The sequence below is a fragment of the Chelonia mydas genome, chromosome 6 (genome assembly GCF_015237465.2).
Source record: "Chelonia mydas isolate rCheMyd1 chromosome 6, rCheMyd1.pri.v2, whole genome shotgun sequence".
Taxonomy (NCBI): Eukaryota; Metazoa; Chordata; order Testudines; family Cheloniidae; genus Chelonia; species Chelonia mydas.
The window spans coordinates 14,750,424-14,770,231 of NC_051246.2; the positions used below are offsets into that span (position 1 = coordinate 14,750,424).

Below are 19,808 nucleotides of genomic sequence, written 5' to 3' on the forward strand. Positions count from 1 at the left end.
ACCGGACTCCTTGTTGTTTTTGTGGATACAGACTAACACGGCAACCCCCTGATACAGACCGATTATATATTCCATGATTCACTGTGGTCTGCTGTCTCACTGAGCTGCCACGGTACATTATGGGAAGTGTAGTTTGGCCTGGGAGCGTGTCCCATAGGGGAGAATGAGGATGTGAGACAGCTGAATTACAGCTCCCACAACGCACCAAGGCAGCTCAGCCAGATGCAGATGAAAGACCCATTCTGGCAGAATTAACACACTCCTCACGGAAAACGGTGAGTCTGTGGCGTCTCCACAGCCCCCAGAGGAATGATGGCGAGACATGCAGGAGGCAGAGGGAGAAAACAAGCAGCTTCTTCTGCCGCTGGCTCTGCAGCTATACAGGCAGGAGCTGGGGGAGCCAGACACGGCTGGGTGAAGTGAAAGTCAGAGGCAGCTCGCATGGAGCAAGCCAGTGCCTCTGCAGAGCCACGCAGCTAGGTCTGGAAATGAGATGGTGATGCAGGGGCCTTTGCTCCCCATGCCACTCACAACCTGACTGCCCCTAGCTCTCTGGAGAGACCCATCCTCAGCCCAGCTGTGGGCATGGCGGACTTCTCTCCCAGCATGCTTTGCCCCAGCCTAGGCCTACATCATAGCTACCCTGTAGGACTATGTCTCCAGAACACTCTCTCTACTAGTGGCTTCCCCTTTCTTTGTGCCACCCCCAGGCCAGGTAGCTCTCGTGACAGCCTCAGTCCCCATCTATGCAGCCAGGCCTGGACCCCTGCTCACTGAGACGTTCCAGCCTCCCACGTCCTCTCCAGCCCCGAATGGCCCACACAGGCACCTACCTCGTCTTTGCCATGGAAGAGCCACTCACTGCCATTGCCGAGCCTGGAAAGCAGAGGGGAGATTCCTGGTCATTCAGATGCTCCCTTAAATATACCTTAATTAACCGATTTAAAGCCAGCATCTAGTTGCCTCTCCCTTCTCGGGGCTCCAGACGCTGTGCCCCAGGGCTCCTGAACCCGCAGCAGCAGCTCCCCGCCCTTCCCAGATCTCCCAGCCCACAGCAGTCCCTGTGCCAGGCGGTCCCTCATCAGGCGGACCCAGCACGTACTTTTGGAAGTAGTTGCCGGGGGGGTGCTCGACCTCAGCTCCACCCTGGGCCCCGTCCCCACTCCACCCCTTCCCTCAAGCCCCCACTGCCGTCTTGCCTCTTCCCACCCCGTTCTGCCCCCTGCCCTGAGCCTGCCCCGCCCTTGCTCCTCCCATTCCCTCCCAGCGTCTCCTGCACACCGCTGAACAGCTGATCATTGGTGGGCGAGAGGCACTGCGGGGAGGGAGGAGCTGATCAGCGGTGCTCCAGCCCCGGAACACCCACGAAGTTGGCGCCTATGTTTGGAAGTCAGTGTTAATTTTAAGGGGCTTATTTCTGACGTGGCCAAGACGTGGCTGGAGCCCAAGGGGAACTCCCTGCCAGCTGGTCACTGGCTGAACACCAGGACAAAAAGCCACACTTGCTGGCTGCAGAGCGGGGGCGGGCAATGGGCCAGGGCTGGCTGCGGAGCGAGGGCGGGCAATGGGGGGGCAGTGGGCACAGAGAAGGCAGGACCATGATCCTGATGGCAGCAAAGGAACAGGCATGAAGGGGTTAAGGTGGTGGATGGGACTGGGTTTAGGGCTTGGCCAAGCAATTATCATGATCTCAATGTCCTCCGCCCGACACTGCTTGGCTGCTCCCGCCTGCAGGGGTTGGCCTGGAATGCCCCCCATTCTGTGCTGAAACAGCGCCTCCCTCCGGGCCCCCTGCCAGATGCACTGGGCACTCTGCTTCACCAAGGTGCTCCCTGCGAACCCCATGACCCCCATGAGATGGCTTAGGTGCTAGCCAATCTTGCCCCTCACGGTTGGCGTGGGTCCCCTTCCCCCACTGAGTGTGCCATGGGTTATTGCGCCCCAGGTCCCAGCCATGGGAGGTTTATGTGCTGTGATGTACCCGGCGCTGACTTGCGGGGGGCTCCCTGGGCAGACTGGCTGCAGGGTCTGGCCCCGGCGCTCTGTCTGCACCTCACCTCAGCTTGAAGACATGCTTCTTCTTCTTGTAGCCAGTGGCTACGTGGCAGAGGGCATTCCTCAGCCGGAAGGGCTCCTCCCCGTGGTAAGGCACTCCCAAGGCTAAGCTCTTGGCATCCTTGTAGAAGGCCAGCTCGCTGCTCTGGAGCACGCAGTACAGCGTGTTCCAGGACCTGTGTGACGGGCGCGAGGACACACATTACTCCAGCTCCACAGCCCAAACGCACCTCACGCACCATCAGAGCCTGGAACCTGAAAGCCCTGGCCCCTGCTACCTGCTGGCTGAGGTGACTTTCCTAGCACCCAGAGGTGACTCGATTGTGGGCTGTCAGGACCTATGTGGGAGGAGATTTCGGAGCGCGGGGGGCTGGTGAATCTCAATGAATTCCAACGACTGGAAGCTGACGCCCGACAAATCCAGGCTAGAGGGAAGGCCCAGTTTTTTCACAGGGAGGGGAAACTATAGCTGACCCAGCCAGGGGACAGGTTCTCCATCACTTGAAGTCTGTAAATCAGCTGGCTTCTCGTGGTAAAAGCTCCACTCCGGCTCAGCCAAGAGTGACAGGGTTAATACATTGGGTGGGGCTCTCTGGTCTGGTCCCTTCCATGTGCCAGGGGTCTTGAGCAGTTGGGCTGAAATGGTTTCTTCATAGATTTCCCATAGAAGAGACCATTGTAGTCATCGTGCCTGACCTCCTGTATAACACAGGCCAGAGAACGCCCCAAAAATAATTCCTAGAGCAGAGTTTGTAGAACAAACATCCCGTGATGGTGAATCCATGACCCTGGGTAAATTGTTCCAATGGTTAATTACTCTCACTGCTAAAACTGTACGTCATATTTCCCATCTGACTTTGTCTAGCTTCAACTTCTGGCCTTTGGATCCTGTTAGGCCTTTTTCTGGAAGATTGAAGAACCCATTATTAAATGTTTGTTCCCCACTTATAGTCTGTGATCAAGTCACCCCTTAACCTTCTCTTTGGTCAGCTACATAGATTGAGCTCCTTGAGGTTAGCTCTGTAAGGCAGGTTTTCTAACCCTTTAATCATTCTCCAGGCTCTTCTCCGACTCTCTCCAATGTGGCTATGCCGTGGGGGAGCGCTGGCTCAGGGCAGTCTAAGGAACTGCACCCGCGCCCAGCAGGGCTGTGTCTGACATAGTCATCCAACATGCAGAATCGGCTAAGGACTGTTGTGCCAGTCAGAGGGGCTGTGGTTCATGGCCTGGCACCAGGCATCGGGCTGCGGTGGTAATTCTGTACTGAAGTGTAAGGTCTGCGGCCTTTTTCTTTAGTAAGCAGCAGCAGCCATGAGCTAAGAAGCAGAAAGTCACATCATCCCCTTTCATCTAAATTGTGTAAGATCAGGCTGTTAAGAAGGCTCCTGTCCTAATAGCACCCACCATCACCAGCTAAAGAAAGAGACCTTCAGATCTTTAAAGAAAACTTTGTTCAACAGTGTTCTGTCCAGCAAGAAACCACTTATCAGCAGTTGTGGTTGTGAGATCTATAAGTCTATTGTTTTGCCTTCATGGTCCCCCCTTCTCTATTGTTTACCTGTTGGGTCTCTGTCTGGTTCTTTGATTGTTTTTGTCTGTTGCATAACTAATTTTGCAAGATTTAAATCAACTAAGATGGTTGGTCTGATTGGGCTAGGATTGGTGGAAAATACCGGTTTGTAGGACTTTCGTCTAAAATGATTGGGTAAGGTACAGCTAAGCAGGACTCAAGTTTCACTCGCTGATAAACTGAGGTCCAAAGGGAAGTTCTTTGAAACCTAACTCTAGGACACAGTCCAGGATCAGAGCTGCCAGACCCAACACCCTGCCAACCATAAGCGTGCAGAAGCTGGAGTTTCTGGACGACCTGACCCTCACTGGCCAGCAGGAAAAGTTCGTCTGCCTTATTGGGAGTGGTGAGCATTGTATGCTTAGGGTGTGCATTCCGTTTTGGTGGTTGGTAATAAATAAAGGATAAGGATATTACTGCTTAAGGCTCTTCCACTCTTTCCACAGAAGAGTACGCCCTGAGCCGTAGGAACTGGGTACGGGGTGGTGCCTTTCACCTGGAGCCCTAAGAACTGGGTACAGGTTGGGTGCCTAACTCAACTGGGTTACGCCTTGAGCCCATGGAAGGGTAAAGGTGGGTGCCGTAGAGTGCGCGGGTAACAGATTTATGGAGTCATGGGAGGTCGAAGAGTGGTTCAGGGGCCGGGCCGGCTCCTGGGCAGCGTGGCATGCAGGGGCCTTCTTAGGAGGGTGGAGGGGAGCCTTCACCCATGGGTCCCACCCACGGAATCTGTATTTCCCTGCAGGCAGCCTCCATGCTGCTCCAAGAGGCCCTGTGCTGGGGTCGCCCCCCAGCCCAGCGTGCCTTCAACCTCTCCCCACCTGGTCTTGCTGGGGAGCTGCCAATGCCTCTATGGGCCGGGCACAGCTGACCCCCGCCGAGCCAGAGCCATTCCCTATGGGACACGTCCTACAAGCCGAGTGCCCGCCTTTCCCTTGCACCTGTTTGACGCCTTCTTGTTAGGAGCCTCCAGGTCGTGTTTGCGGCCCAGGTAGCCCTCCATGTGGAGGCTGTGCGAGCGGTCCAGCTGCGCGGGCAGTGTGGTGGTCTCGTCGAGCTCACTCACAGGGGTCTGGAGGACTTTGAACAGCGGGTCCTCGTTGTCCGCTTTTGTCGTCATCTCGGGCTGCTTGGCCGCAGTTGGCTCCGCTGGGGCCTGGGCTGGGTCTGCTTTCTCCTCGTCCACCTGCTGTGATCACGGACACAGCGTGTTACCCGAGAGCGGGGTGGGTCATGAATGCTGCTGGCCACACTGCCCCTCGTCCGCTCGAGGAGAACTGACACCCGCTAGCAGAGCGGGGAGACGTTTTTGGGGAGGAATCTTTTATCCGACAAAAGCCGCAGAGCTGGGCACACGGAAATGTTTCATGGACTCCTGTCAGTGTCGTTGGCTTGGGGCAAAGCCAACTGTCAGCTGAATTCCGGAAAATCGGAACGGTTTCATGTTGACCGTTGAAAAGGCAACGGCTTGACTGCTTTCCTGTTCAGAAAGGACCTTGCCTTTCCGACGTCCCTGTCCTTTTATTTTGAAAGTTGTCACAGTCGTCACGGTGACAGGTTTATGTGACCCCCACCCTTTTTTTCCCCCTTTTCCAATTTGACAAAAGTTTTGAAAAATGTCAGGTCAGCCCCAAACAAACGTTTTCTCCCATTTTTCAGATTTGTCCATGAACCGAAAAATCCACTATTCACCCAGCTGTCGCGCATGAGGGGAGCACAGGCCAGGGGTGAGAGCAGGATGAGTCTGCTCCTTTATTTCTATCCCGGCCACCGTCTTACTGTGGGAGCTTGGTCAGCTCTGCCCTGTGTGTGCGCTCATGCCCACCTAGGTGACTCTGTGCTCCAAGTCCCATTTTGGGTGTAGGAGCCGAAACCCCGTTGACTTTCAGTGAGGCGTTGGCTCCTAAGTGCACAGGTCCCCTTTGGAAAAGGAGAGGCTCACTTTTAACAACGTGCCTCGGTTTCCCTCAGGAGTCAAATGGGGATCTCGCCCCAGAGGAGCTGGGGGTTGGCAGTTGCAAGTGTGACTGAAGGGAGGGGTGCAAGGCCTGTGGAAATGCGTGACTGGGAGGTGCTAGATATACATGTAAGCGTGACGTGTTCGGCTGACTTAGTGCTTGGAAACTTGCGAAGTATGTGCAGACTCTGCAACACCAAGCCGAGATCTGTCTACTTCTCTTCTCTTTCAGGCACCACCTGGCTTAGTCCCACACTAATGCTGTTGCAGACTCAGTGTTGACTCCCTCCTCTGATTGGCCAGTGCAGCCTCTCGCACCCACTCGTTACGGTTGCACAGATTCCTAGAGTCCAAGGCCAGAAGGGATCAGCTCCTCGGACCTCCTGGATAACCCAGGCCAGAGACCTGCCCCCAAATCATTCCCAGAGCAGAGCCTTAGAAAACCATCCAATCGTGATCTAAACATTGCCAGACATTACCGCACCCCTGGGTAAATTGTTCCAATGGGTAATTACTCTCACTGTTCGACATTTACACCGTATTTCCCAGCTGAATGTCTCTAGCTTCAACTTCCAGCCACTGGATCGTGTTATGCCTTTGTCTGCTAGATTGAAGAGCTCACTATTAACTACTTGTTCCTAAGTGGATACTTAGGATTGTGATCAAGTCACCCCTTAACCTTCTCTTTGTGACGCTAGACAGTTTGAGCTCCTTGAGTCAAAGGCAGGTTTTCTAATCCTTTAATACAGTGGTCCCCAAACTTTTGAGGGTCATGCCCCCCACCCCCTGTCTGTGCTCCCCTGCCTCCCTGGGGCCGGGGTGAGGAGCGGGGCCATGGCTCCGGGGGGGAGGGGGATGGACACGGATGGGGTAAGGAGGTCAAGGCTGGTGAGTGGGAATGGGGCTGGAAGTGGGGCTGTGGCCAGGGCCTGAGGCTGGGGGCTGGAGCAGAGCTGCAGCTGGACTGCGGTGTGGCCCAGCAGCCAGGCCCACAACCAGGAGCAGCTCCACTCCCGGCCTCGGCCCTGGGCCAGGAATTGAGCTGTGGCCAGTGGCTAAGGCTGGGGGTTGGCGCGAGTCCAGGAATAGAGCTCCACTGAGGATAGGGCCAGTACGGGGCCCAGGAGCAGGGGATGAGGCAGGGGGTGGAACCAAAGCAGAGCTGGGGCTGGGAAGCACTCACTCCCTGCCCCCTATGGGGGCTGGCCCGGGGCGCACTGTGCCCCCCCCCAATGTTCCTCCACACCCCCCCTAAGAGGGCACACCCCACAGTTTGGAGACCTCTGCTTTAATCTGAGAAGGATCAGCTCTTCTCTGACCCCTCCAATGTATCAACATCCTTCTTGAATTGCGGGCACCAGAACTGGACACAGGAGTCCAGCTGCGGTCACACCAGAGCCACATACAGAGGTACAGTAACCAATCTGCTCCTAATTGAGTTTCCCCTGTTTGTGCATCCCAGGATCGCATTAGCCCTTTTGGCCGCAGCATCGCACTGGGAGCTCACGGTCAGCTGATTACCGACCACCACCCCTAGATCTGTTTCGGTCACTGCTCCCCAGGATAGAGTCCCCCATCCCGGAGGTGTGGCCGACACGCTTTGTTCTTAGGAATATATCTTTACATTTGGCCGTACAGACAAACCAGCACTTTGTCTCATACGGCCCCTCCTGGTTGGGAGGAGCTCTCTGTAACTAGCCGCAAAGCTGCCCCCTTAGCCTCTGTGATAAATGAAGGGTGGTGGGGGAGCTTCCTTTTATGGACACCCAGCCAGGCCTGTAGCTGTTTCCATCTCATTACACTGACTCAACAGCTATTCTAGGCTTCAGAGTGACACTCGGCCAGAGTGGGTGGGGGAATATCTTGTATGGGACCAACTCCTCTCAGTGAGAGAGACCAGCTTTGGAGCTTACACAGAGCTCTTCAGAAGAGGAAGTTGGTCCCATAAAAGATATCACCTCACCCACCTTGTCTCTCTCATATCCTGGGACCAGCAACACAGCAAACCCCGACCGACAGACAGTCCTGGACTCTTACTATAGAGATAAGCTAAAAAAGCCAGACTCGGAATGCAATGCTTTGATGGACCCACACCGACCTTTTTTTTAATAAACTTGGTTTTGCAGGAAATGTCACAATGTGTTGGCTTTCATGCCGATCCAGAATGAGAACCATTTTCGAAAGGCTGGAATTCCCATGGGAGGGAAATTCCAAGTTTGGCCGCGCTCTCAGAGTAGCCAGATTAGGGGCTCGGCACCTAGTGGCATGTCGCTGGTTGAGAAGCCATCGCAGCATGATCAAGGGCCGTCAGCTCTGACTGCCAGGCCCCGACCGCTCTATCGCAATGGGACAATGACTGCTACACAGAAGCCTGGCAGAGGGAAGGGGCTGGACAGGACTTTCCCAGCTGGAGCACGTGGGTGAAAAGGGACAGAGGCTGTATTTAAGAGAAAGGGCTTCACTGAGCATGGGGAGGGGGGGTATGGCCACTGCCACATGCCAGGAGACTGAGCTGGAGAGAGAGAGCAGGCAGGACACGCCGACCACACACCTCAGACTCACAGACGGGCTGAGCTCCAGTCCGTTTGTTAGTCTGCAAAGCTCTGTAGCTCTAGTGCTCTGTTCAGAGTCAAGTGGCCGGGTTATCAACCCCTTGGCTCAGCCCGTGTCCCTGGCTGGCCTGCCACGCCAGCCCTGCTGGGCTCCCACAGCCAGCTGGCACCGGGACGTGAACCTAAACAACTGAGGAGCTGGTTCTGGGGCCCAGCTGGCCAGGCTGTGTTGCCCTGTGTGCCCAGGAAGGGTAGCAGACGTGGGGCCACCCCTGGGAGTGGGCCCAAGAGACCCAGAGCTAGGACAGTGACCCGGCTCTGCCCAGAGGGCTGGGATGCGCCAGCTCGTCGGGACCCCCGTTGGCATGACCGTGGCAAAGAGGCGTCGTGCTTTCATATTCAGCTGCAGCTAACTCCCTTACAACCCTTCCCCAAGTCCACATGCTTCCTGCCCTCGGTGGGCAACAAGCCCCGGCCAGCTCCAATGTCAGAGTGCAGCCCCAGGGACCCATGTAATCTCAGTGGGAATAACCCCCAGCTCTTTGGTTCCCGTCGCCTACCCCTAGAGCTAGACAAGGACTTCCTCTGCTGCTGGCAATGAACAGCCGATATCTGTTCACCTCCCCCACTCCTCATGCAGCGATGGGTGAGAACGGGATCACCGATGCAGAGCTGAACAAGAGATTGTGGAGGTGTGAACTCTGCCATTCATCTCAGGGAGGGGTTAACTTGCATGCCCAGTGATGGTCTTTTAAGGGCTTGTCCACAGGGGGCATTGTACCAGTGTGACTGTAGGGATTTCAGTTCACACCTTGTCTCCTGGAATGGACACGTAGTCCAGTACAAGGGGGCTTATGGCTTCATAGAGTTCAGAGCAGGAAGGCATCATTAGGCCTTCCTGTCTGACGTCCTGTGTAGCCCAGGCCATCGATTTCCACCCAGTGAGCCCTAGAACGTTGTTACATTTCAGGATCTAACCTATTGTGAGCTGCAGGCAGAGACCAGGAGGACTGAGATGCCACCAATGCCCGAGGCCCCTGCAATGGCAGGGAATGGATTAGGCGATCCAGGCCCAGCTGATCCCAGAGGTGACCTGTGCCCCATGCTGCGGAGGAGGGAGAACGCCCCCACCCCAAGGTCCCCGCTGGTCTGACCCGGTGAAAATTCCTTCCCAGCCCCCATCTGGTCCCCAAGCACACGGGAAGAGCCAGGCAGCTAAGAAAGGACTCTCTGACCCGCCCCCATGGCTGGGGGTCTCATCTCCAGCTGTGGCCAATCCCGGGTGCTTCAGGCCAGTTGTGCATCACGGAAAAACTACTTCCTGTCCTGATCCCTGGGACCTTTGGAAGCAGATTAAGCTAAACTGTAAAGAGGCACTTTGATTACAGCCCAGCCTGTCCCCTGGGTCATTACAGTGATTACACTGGTAAATCATTAACGCCTAGCCACACCCTCAGCCGGCGTCACCTCTGTAACTTCCCCACGACTAGCAGGGTGGGGGGGAATTGGTGTGTGCGCCTGTGGGTGTGGTGCTGTGTCACACAGCGACACAATTTGCCATGCGGGAAGGCTCATTTTGGGGCCATGTGTGGGTGGCAGTCAGGAGCTGCCTGCAGTTATTTCCCCCCGAACCAAAAAAGAGCCCAGCTGAGCCTGTTCACAGCTCACAAGGGGGAGCCAGGCCCCTGGAGGCCAGAGGCGCTCAGTGCGGGATGATGGACTGCACTGTAGGGTGAGCAGTGTCCCGCTCTGGGTATGTGTGGGCGGAGCTTGGACGAGCATCTCCGCCCCCTTTCTGCCTCCCCTCTGGCCCCATGCGCTCTCTCTCTCTAAGCAGCCTCCTCTGACAGTCTGGGGGTGGTGAGATGTTTTTCTTTCCAGTCGCGAATTAATGCACTGAACTGATCAGGCTCTAGGGCTATTAGCCATGGGGGCTTCTTAACAGGTTCAGGCCACGTTCACCAGCATGCCCAAAGCCTCGTTAGAGACTTAAAGGAAGCGTCTGGATTATGCAAGCACCCGACACCTCCCACGCCACGGCTCCTTCACCCGGGAAGAGGGCGGTGGGCCCTGTGCACTGCATTGCTGGTATAGCCCCAGGACATCACAGCTGTTTATTGCTGTAAGGGGTCGCCGTCGCAATCGATCCGGGGCCTCGCTAAGGAGACGTGTGCGTTGAACATGCAGGGAACCTTGAATGAGCTTCCTTTGAGGTGCAAGAAGACTGGGCCTCACAGAGATATCTCCAGAGCACCTGCTCTCTGTTGCAGGGCCTGGACGAAGGGGGTGGGCGGGGTGAAAAGGTGGGTGTTAAAGACCCAGAAAACAGGCCTTGGAGAGACTGGGTTAAGCTGCCGGAGACAGTTTGGTCCGTGGGTCGGAAAGGAGGGGTTGTGTGTGTGACCCTTGCAGGAAGCAGATGCTGAGAGAGAGAGACAGCAGCTTTTTGGGCACAGGGCTGATGTGTCTGGCTGGAGATTTTGACACAGGCATGTGCTGGATGTTCCCACTCCTGTCCAGGGAAGCAGGACTCTCTGTATATTCCTGTAAATAAGCAGCTGACTCCCTAACTCTGGGCTGCCCATTCCTCAGCCAAATGCCGCCGCTCCACCCTCCCCGAACACACACACCAGGCCCCCAGTTTCAGCTCTTTGCGCTGAAGGGCTGGCCTATGGAGCAACACGCTCACCCCATTGCTGTGCATGGCACTTTGCAATTAGCTGTGACTGGCAAAGCACACTCAGCTGGAGGGGACCATTTGCAAACAGGCCCAAGTGACCTAGGAGCCCAAGTCCCATTGTCAAAAGTGCCGCAGGAAGGTTGGGTCAACTTGTCAAGGGGGGGTTAAGTGCCTAGCACCACAGCTGGGATGTTTTGGAAGTGCCGACATGGGTTTGGTGCCTAATTCTCATTGAAAGTCCATGGAGCCGGGTGCCTGACTCACTTAGACACTGTTGTGAATCCACTAGGCACCCATCTGCAGCTGTAGGCACCTAAATCCCTTTGTAAATATGCCCCTGGTGCCAGCGGCCTGAGTTTGGAAATGGGAATAAAGCCCCTGCTGCTGAACAGCTGCCCCAGAGGTGCTGCCTGCCCGGGATTTCCCTGGGTAGGGCCCTGGCCCCAGACAAACCGCCCTGCCCCTCACAGGAACAGGATTTGCTACATGGGATCAAGTCCTGCCTCCTGCCCCTGACAACAGCCCATACTTGACTCTTTAAAGAAAGGAGAACCCTTCCCAGAATGCACCTTGGCCAATGCACCATGCAGCATGGCGGTGATGCAGTCCTTCCCGATCCTGGCCCGTGACACGCACTCCCCCTGTAAAGCATGCGGACATAGGGGTGGGTCCTTGGCTGGCATCACTGCCAGTGCGGCTTATGGCCCCTAGAAATAGCCAGCTCTGTCACAGCTGGAGTCCTGGGCTCCCCTGCGGCGCTCGGGCTGGGTGTGTATTGCGGTTAAAGGAGCCCGCTTTTCATTTCACAGCATAGCCCTCATTTACGGGCAGGGGACCGGACCAGGGGAATGGGCCAGGAGCCAGCCTGCCCTCTCTAGTGTATCGTGTGGGTGAGGAGGGCTGGGGGAATGCTGCCTTGAGCCCGTTGCTGCCCGGGGGCTGCTATCGCACTGGAACTGCTGCCCAGTGGGGCTCAGGCGGGTGCCAGGGAGCAGCAGGGCTCTCCGGGTAGCTGGGAGTCCCGGGGAGAAGGTACGGAGCCGTGAGGTAGGTGGGGGGATGCTCAGCAGCCGCACAACACTTGCTGGAAAGCATGTCCAGTGCCCTGGGCTTTGCCACATTGGGATGCGCCTCCTGCTCAGAGGGGATACGTGGAAACCTGCTGCCCGTCACACAGCTTGACGCCTGACCAGGGACGAGGCAGGAGGCGGCCTGGGGGTCCGGACCAGTTGGGGAACCCTCCACATGGGGCTGAACCCAGCCACGGCGGTACCCACCAGATGTTGCTGCCAACTGATGACTCCCTGGCAGTCAGTGAGAAAGGATGGGGGGAGGGAGGTCTCAGTTCTGCTCCAGCTGAACGGGGTCTCAGGGGCTGCTGGCCCAGCAGAGTGAGCTGTGTCCCCCTTGTGACGGGCTGGAGGTCACAGCAAAGTGTTTGGCCTGCCGGGGGGGGCGGCAATCTGGCACCTTTCCCCAGCACTGAACGAACTTAAAACCCAGCGGCCATCAGGGCGGGGATGGCAGATCTCTGTTTCGACAAGCTGAGCCTAAGTGCCTAAGTCACTTTGAAAAACAGGCTTTAGGGGCTTTGAAAAATCATCCCCCCCCCCCAGCTCTCAGGAGGGTTAACTCTTGACAGAGGCGAGATAAACGGGGCCAACCTGGCGCTAGAGACTGCCCAGCCCAGGAGGGACCTCTGCCCCAGGAAGCAAGTCAGCTGTGATTGATTTTTATTTATGCAAATAGAGGACAAAGGGTTCCCCCGGGCGCTAGGCACCATCTGCAAGCGACACCAGGAACAGCCACACAGCTGGGGGCAGGTAGCGTGGGGGGGACTCGCCCCCTGGGCCGCCTGCAATGGGCCTGGCTCTCTAGCGCGTGCATCTTCCCGGGCCGACGTGCGCTTTCCCCAAGGTGGCTGCTCTGTACGATGACGCCACTGGAGTGTGTCCAATCAGGGAGGGGGCAGAGTCCCCTCCACCGGCCACGGCACGGGGCTGGTGGGAAAAATGTTCCTTGGCATTTTCCGAAGGGCCCAGGCTGGAATTTAGGGCTCCGAGCTGCTGGCTGATTAGATTGTAGCTTGTATGAGAAGAAACAAAGTCCACCGTGGCGATAAGGGTGAGAACCGATCAGCTGCATCGAACGGAGCAAGCTTTCCAGCAGGGCGGGACCTGCCTAGCTGAGCTCTAATGCACGGCGCTTAGCAAGGCAGGCCCTGGTTTGGCCACGTGTTGTCCCTGTCCCGGCGAGCTGTCTGGGGCCAAAGTCCACCCTGGTGTAAAAAGGGGAACTCTGCCTCCCCCGGTACTGCTGCTGCCCATTGCACTCGCTGGGGCGGGACAGCAATGGGGCGACCCACCATCGCAGAACACCGCTGGCCTGGCAGGGAAAGGGCCAGCTCAGGAGGACCCCACATTCCCAGCCAGCCAGGGCACCTCGGGGGCCACGCCCCCAGGGCCTAGCAGAGCTGGGGATGGAGGACAGCCAGCTGCCTAGGCCCTGCCCCAGCTGCAGCTCAGAGAATGCGCCCAGGCTGGGGTTGGGGTAAAGGGGGAAGAAGTTGTACCGACAGGCCCGAGCGATAGGGTGGGGAGGGGGTTTACACCCACAGGGTGTTGGGGTGTGTGTGTTGCAGGCTGCAGATCCCACAGCGTAGTCCAGGCCACAGGGGTTCCCAGACCGGGCATGTGAACAGGTGTCAAGGGGGTGTTGTCACCCTGACATAAGGCTAAATGGGGGGGGAATACTCTGGGGAGTCTGTCTGCACAGCTCCAACATGGTGAGGTGGTTACTGTGAAACAACTGCTGTGTCGCGGGCTCCACCACCTGAGTGGGGAAACTGAGGCAGGGAACCTCAGTTCTGGGTCTGGGTTATTGCTTTAGGCTAGAGCTGGGCATTTCTTGCGTTGCTAAGTGATGGGTGACGGTGGCTTAGAAACCTGTGGGCAGCGTGTGGGTATACGTGCTTTAGTCACACCTAGCGCATGCCCTTGGAGCGTTAACCTGGTATCCCAGAGGGCCCACGCGGCTGCAGTGCTGGGCGAGGTGTGTTCAAGTGATGAGGAAGCTGAGGGTCAGCCCTGGGCCCGGGGCGCTGGGTAGCTGGACCATGAAGTTGCACCTCTCAGGAGCAGGTACCAGAGAGCGTATCTGTGCCCCGAGCGTGGGGCTAGGACCACAACTCAGCCGCTGGAGGCTTCTGTACGTGGGACCCAAGAGTTGGATCCCTCCCATCCCAAGACGGGGCCCTCAGCTAGTTCTGTGATGGGGGCCTGCGGTTCCCAGTATGGGGTGGCTGGGAGCGCCTGGGCTGGGCGGCCTTGGGTCACATGGGCTTGCCAAGGAGCTTGTGTCATTTCCGCTTAGACCAACCCCCGCAGCGTGTCTGGGACCCTGGCTGTGCACGCCGTGTGGGGCTCTGGCCTAGAGCTGCTTTCAGCGTGGGCTCTTTCGGGGTGCAGGAGCTGGGCTGAGCCGAGGTGCTTCTGCTGGAGTTAGTGGGAGGAGGCTGGTGGCAGGTCATTCGCAGTGCATTTGTGGGATGGGGCGGGGTGGGGTGGGGTGTCATCTTTGGCTCTGGAACTCACGAGCCCTAGAGGGGACCCTGCTTTGGAAGGCACCTCCTGGGGACAGGCAACGTGATGGGGCTCCGACGTGGGTGACAGGGAGCCGTCTAGTGTGGGCTGAGAGCAGGTCTTTGCAGGGACACCCTTCTGGCTCCTAGCTATGGCTGGTGTGCTGATGGCTGGGCCTGCAGCACAAGAGGGCAGCTCCAGGCAGGGATCAGGGCTCCGTCGCCCCAGGGCTGGTCTGTGACCTGCTGGCTTGTTCTCCAGACTCTCAGCTCTCACAGAAGGAAGAAAAGGCCCCTAGCTCTCAGTGCAGTGAGGAACATTTCCAAAACAGAACCCAATGTGACCGATGCAGAGACGCTGTCTGAGTCTGCAGAGAGCCTGAGCCCGTGACTCCCAGAGGGAGCTGCCCTGGGCATGACTGACACAGTATTAGCTCAAAGGACCCATGCTGCTCATGGGATACCTTGCTCCAGGGTTGGGTGGTAGAAGCAACTTTCCTCAGGGTGGGGGTAGCATTCCTTGGGGGGGGTACCCTGCTCCAGGGTGGGCCTCAAAGGCCAGAGGGTCACTGCACCTGCCCCAGAGGGGCTCTGAGTGGGTGGGAAGTACAGGCACGCTGCCTAGGGAACAAGGGCCCGGCCTGGAGACAGTGTCACTGGCTACATGGGGCCCGGCCTCTTGGATATGCTGCAGCCAGGGGCTGTTCAGGGAGCGTCCTTCATACAAACCGTGGCCCGGCCGGCTTTGCAGCCTTCGCTCACCCCGGGCCAGGGGGCCAGCACAGGGCGAGGGGAAGGAGGAGGCAGAGCAGACCCCGCGCATGGCACGGGGCTATGGGAGAAGCTATGGCAGATGGAGAGGCTCTAGCACCCCCTGCAGCCAGTGCTAGCTCAGCAGGGCCCAGAGCGTGACACAAGGCCTGCATGACAGCAGCAAGCACATGGGAGCCCTTAATTCCCAGGAGAGCGAGTGTGCCCGGGACCCTGAAGCAGATGGGGGAGCAGGGGCAACGTCTCAGGGCAGGGCAGCTGTCGGGAGCTGGGCAAGGTGTGAGGGGGGGAATATTTTAGCAGGGCCGGAGTGGAGGCACGCAGGGAACTGGGGGTGAAGTGGTGCAGAGAGCCACACCTGGTCTGCTGGAAATGGAGGCAGAGGAAGAGACCAGCACACTGCAGCCAGCAGAATAGGGAGCCGGAGCTGGCTCAAAGAACTCAAAGAAACGCCCTCTGCAAGCGGATTAGCTGGAGGAGATGAGGGGGACAGGGGAGCAGCAAGCGAGCCCCCGGGAAGGGGGTTAGCTAAGGCCAGCGCTGGAAAGAAGATGTCCAAGGAGGAGAAGGCAGGTAGGCAAGGAGAGCTAAGAACTGGGCTTGGCGCAAGAGGAGGAAGAAGATGCAGTGAAAGGAAGAGCAGGCTGATAGGCAGGAGCAGCGTGAGCTGGTGCTGGAGGCGGCACCGCGGCCAAGCAGCACAAAGAGCCTTTGGCAGCTGATACAAAGGTTGCCGAGCCTCTGATGAGCCGTCCGTGTCTCCCACTGACGCTGGGCGTGCACCGGAGAGCGCCAGTTCGGGGGTCTCCACGGGGCCTGCCTCGGACGGGGCACCTTTCTTCCAAAGAAAACAATGGCAAGAGGTTAGAATTCCTGCAGGGGAACGAGCCGGAGTCTAAGCCCACTGCGTGGGGTGTCGGGAGAAAAATTACCCCGTGTTCCTCTCCTCTGCTTCGCAGCTGCTGCTCTGGAGTTGAGAGGCTCCCTGCATTTCGCCTGGCTGCGTCTCTGGAACCCGCCGGTCCAATGGTTTGTTGTGCTAGGAGAGCTGGTGGGAACACCCAGCTGAACGCCGCCGGGCGGGGGAGGTCACTAACAGACGTCGGGGGGAAGTGACCTAATGTGCAGTGAGGCCCTGTCACCCCTGTGAGCCTCAGCTCCGGAGTCACAGCTCCAGGCACCAGGAGTCACAGCTTCAGCAGGGCGGGGCAGCCCGGAAACCTGAGCCCTGGAGGTGCTGGGAAAAGTGAGCTGGTGTGTCACGGATTCTCCTAGAGCTCTGCCTGGAGAGAGGAGGGCAGCAGAGTATCTCATCTCCACCAGCGTGGGACCCTGTGGTGCTGGGGGTGTCGCAGAATCTGAGAATCTCAGGGTGGAAGGGACCTCGGGAGGTCGTCTAGTCCAACCCTCTGCTCAAAGCAGGACCAATCCCCCACTAAATCATCCCAGCCAGGGCGTTGTCAAGCTGGGCCTTAAAAACCGCGAAGGATGGAGATTCCACCACCTCCCTAGGTCACCCATTCCAGTGCTTCCCCACCTCCTAGTGAAATAGTGTTTCCTAATATCCAACCTAGACCTCCCCCACTGCAACTTGAGACCATTACTCCTTGTTCTGTCATCTGCCACAACTGAGAAAAAGCCGAGCTCCATCCTCTCTGGAACCCCTCTTCAGGTAGTTGAAGGCTGCTATCAAATCCCCCCTCATTCTTCTCTTCTGCAGACTAAATAACCCCAGTTCCCTCAGCCTCTCCTCGTAAGTCATGTGCCCCAGCCCCCTAATAATTTTCATTGCCCTCCGCTGGACTCTCTCCAGTCTGTCTATGGGTCAGATCCTCTGCTGGTGTAGCTGGTCAGAGCGTCTCATGACACCAGGGGAGCTACAGAGAATTGGCACCATGGGCTGCCCCATGCCTGAGCAGCTAAGCCACAGCCAATGGCCAGCGCACAAGGAGGGGGCAGGACCTGACCAGAATGTCAGGGGGCACCTCCAGGAGACCTGAAAGCCCCAACTGCCCAGTCCAGGATCTATCGAGGTAGCTCTCCGGCCTCCTGGCGGTGGGTGGGTTTAGCTGCTCACCCTCCATGCGAGGCAGGGAACGCTATCCCCAATGACAGCTGGGCGCTGAGGCCCAGGGGTGGTTGATTTGCCCAAGGTCACCCTTCAGGCCAGTAGCAGAGCCAGGACTTGGAGCCCCCGGCCAGTTCCCTGTTTCCTAGGCCATCCTTCCTGGCCTGTCTCCCCCGCATGCACCTGAGACTCTGCGGTGGGGCTGCCAGGTAAGCCAATCTCCCATCCACACTGGAAGGAGGTCTGGCCTGAATCAGTGCCAAAGCCTCCTGTGAAGGTGACAGCGCAGACCTATACATTGAGGAGGCCACAGCCCAGCTGCCTGGAGCAGGATTCCCAGGCCATGAGCAGGAGCAGGAACCCTTCTCTTGGGTGCTGGTGGGGAACCTAAAACGCCTCTGCTGAGAGCAATCTTCCATGCGGGGCTAAGGCGGGTGTCTGCCATTTGGAGGGAGGCATAGTTGCTGGAACAGGCCTTCTCTGGAGTGCCCCAGATCCCCGGCACAGGGGGAAGAACCGGAGCGGAGCAGCTACGGGCAAGTGCTTCTCACAGCTACAGAGCCCCGGCTTCCCAAGCAGGCTCTCGTGGGAGGGCCCAGCTAGCGTGCGCGTGGATGAATGGCTCCCCCGGGGGGGGGGGAGGGGGGCAGGTGCAATGAGGGAAGTCAGGGGCACTTGCTATGAGGTGGGTCCTGCTGCAACCCAGCTGCAAACGGGCGTAGAGCAGATAGGAGGTCAGACTAGAGGAGCACAGTTAGTCTCTGCACGCCCATAGAGAACCGACGGCCACATGAGGCTCCCCCCTCCCTTCACTGTTCCAGCCCCAGTTGTGTCCACGTCCTCCTTATGTTTCACGCACCCCCAGAACGAGACCGGGTTGCTCCCGTGGGCACTGGCGTGTGAGCCATGCAGCTTGGAAAGGAGGTGGCTGGTTTCCAGACTGCCCAGAGCACTGAAACACTGGCCAGGTCCAGATGGGGAAGAGCTGGCCTGGCAAACCCCCTAGCGGAGACCCAGTTCACACTGGCAACAAAAGGGTTTCATGCCGGTTCCCTGAGCAAAGGGCGCTGCAGGGGCAGCATTATGCCTATGTTACTGCGTAGGTGCCGGGGCTTCAGCCAGGAGAGAAACGCCACCAACAAATCACCCCTTGTCACGGACATTTCAACGGCCAGGTCCAGCCAGCGATCCGCTCGGGGGGGTGAAAAATCCACCCCCCTGCGCAAGGTCGTTACACCATCCACCTCGCTCCTGCCACTCAGTGAACTCCAGCAACGGGCGAGCCCCTCCTATCGCCGGAGCCAGCGTCCGCATGGACGCGCGTTTCTAGCGAAGGCAGGGCCTACGACAGCAAACCAGCTTCTAGGGAACAGCCGGTGGCTTTTTAATGAGCTGCCCGCGATCCCGCAGTGAGCCAGGAGTGGAACCCAGGAGACCTGAGTTGTAGGCCCCACCGCTAGCCGCTGGATGTTATTCTCTGTGTTCCTGTAGCTTTAACCTCTTCGCTTGTCCTGGCCAGTTTCAATGTGAATAGACACTGAGCTGAGCATGGGGGCCGGCCTTCTCCCTCCCTGGGGTTCCCCCGTGTATGTCCAGAGAGCAAGCAGCGCCCACCCAGCCTGCATTCGCCAGGCGACGAGGGGTGGAACAGTGCAGGCTGTACAAATGACCCTTCCCTACCAGCAGCTGTCACTGCGCCCCCTTTCCCTGCTCTACAGACCCGCCTGTCTTCCCCCTGGCGCTCCTGGAACCGTTGGAGTTTGGCAGACACGGCATTTTCCGCGGGGGCGCTGTTTCACCGCACGTGCCGGCAGTGTGGGGAGCGAGGGGTCTCCCAGTGCACCCTTCCAGACCAGCTTACGCATATGGCCCTTCCCGGGGAGGAAACACCGGGTGCTTAGAGGGCGGAGAAAGGCAGGACAAGAACCCATGGCTGGAGCAGAAGCCAGATGCATTCCACAAGGCCCTGATGTTTATCCTGTAGGGACAAGCTACCCTGGGAAGGGGGGATTGAAGACATCAAGAGATGGAGAATCCAGACTGAGGCCTTTCTGGAAGATCTGCTTTGGCCAAACACAAGTGACTGGGCTCAACACAGGGGTAATGGAGCAGAATCTCTGGCCTGGGCTACACAGGAGGTCAGGCAAGACGATCCAATGGTCCTGCCTGCCCTTAACATCTCTGGAGCTAAGCTCTGTCTACATTGCAGAAAAACACCCATGGTAACGAGTCTCAGAGCCTGGGTCTGCTGACTCGGGCTCACACTACTGGGCTAAAAATAGCACTTTGCATGGCCTGGAGCCCTCTCCGGTGAGGGGTCAGGTCTCAGAGCCAAGCTCGAGCCCAACCCTCTAGGCTGATATTTTTAGTCCCACAGCACAAGCCCAGCAAGCCTGAGGCAGCTGACCGGGGTTCCGAGACTTTCAGCCGCGAGTCTTTCTTTGCAGCACACAGGTACCCTCAACCTCCGCTCAAGCAGGGCAACGGTGGGCAAGCGAACCCTTCCCCCAACCAAATGAGGGACAGATGTATCAGATGGGACAGATCCACCTCGAGACGAGTGAACCTGGCAAAC

General features: G+C 57.9%; 1 protein-coding gene across 8 annotated transcripts in view; it reads right to left on the reverse strand.

Moving 5' to 3' along the window:
- SPTB (spectrin beta, erythrocytic) overlaps positions 1-19,808 on the reverse strand; it is a 136,507-nt gene that overhangs the window by 4,714 nt on the left and 111,985 nt on the right. For 5 of the 8 annotated variants that reach the window (XM_037899293.2, XM_037899289.2, XM_037899291.2 and 2 more), the window contains 3 exons: positions 4,567-4,814; positions 2,058-2,231; positions 834-876 (listed from right to left, as the gene is read on the reverse strand). In XM_037899293.2, the coding sequence (XP_037755221.1) occupies positions 834-876; positions 2,058-2,231; positions 4,567-4,814 (465 nt within the window). Of the gene's footprint in view, positions 1-833; positions 877-2,057; positions 2,232-4,566; positions 4,815-12,593; positions 16,004-19,808 lie in introns of those variants that run through there. The other 3 variants (XM_037899292.2, XM_037899294.2, XM_037899296.2) reach the window with 3 other exon arrangements.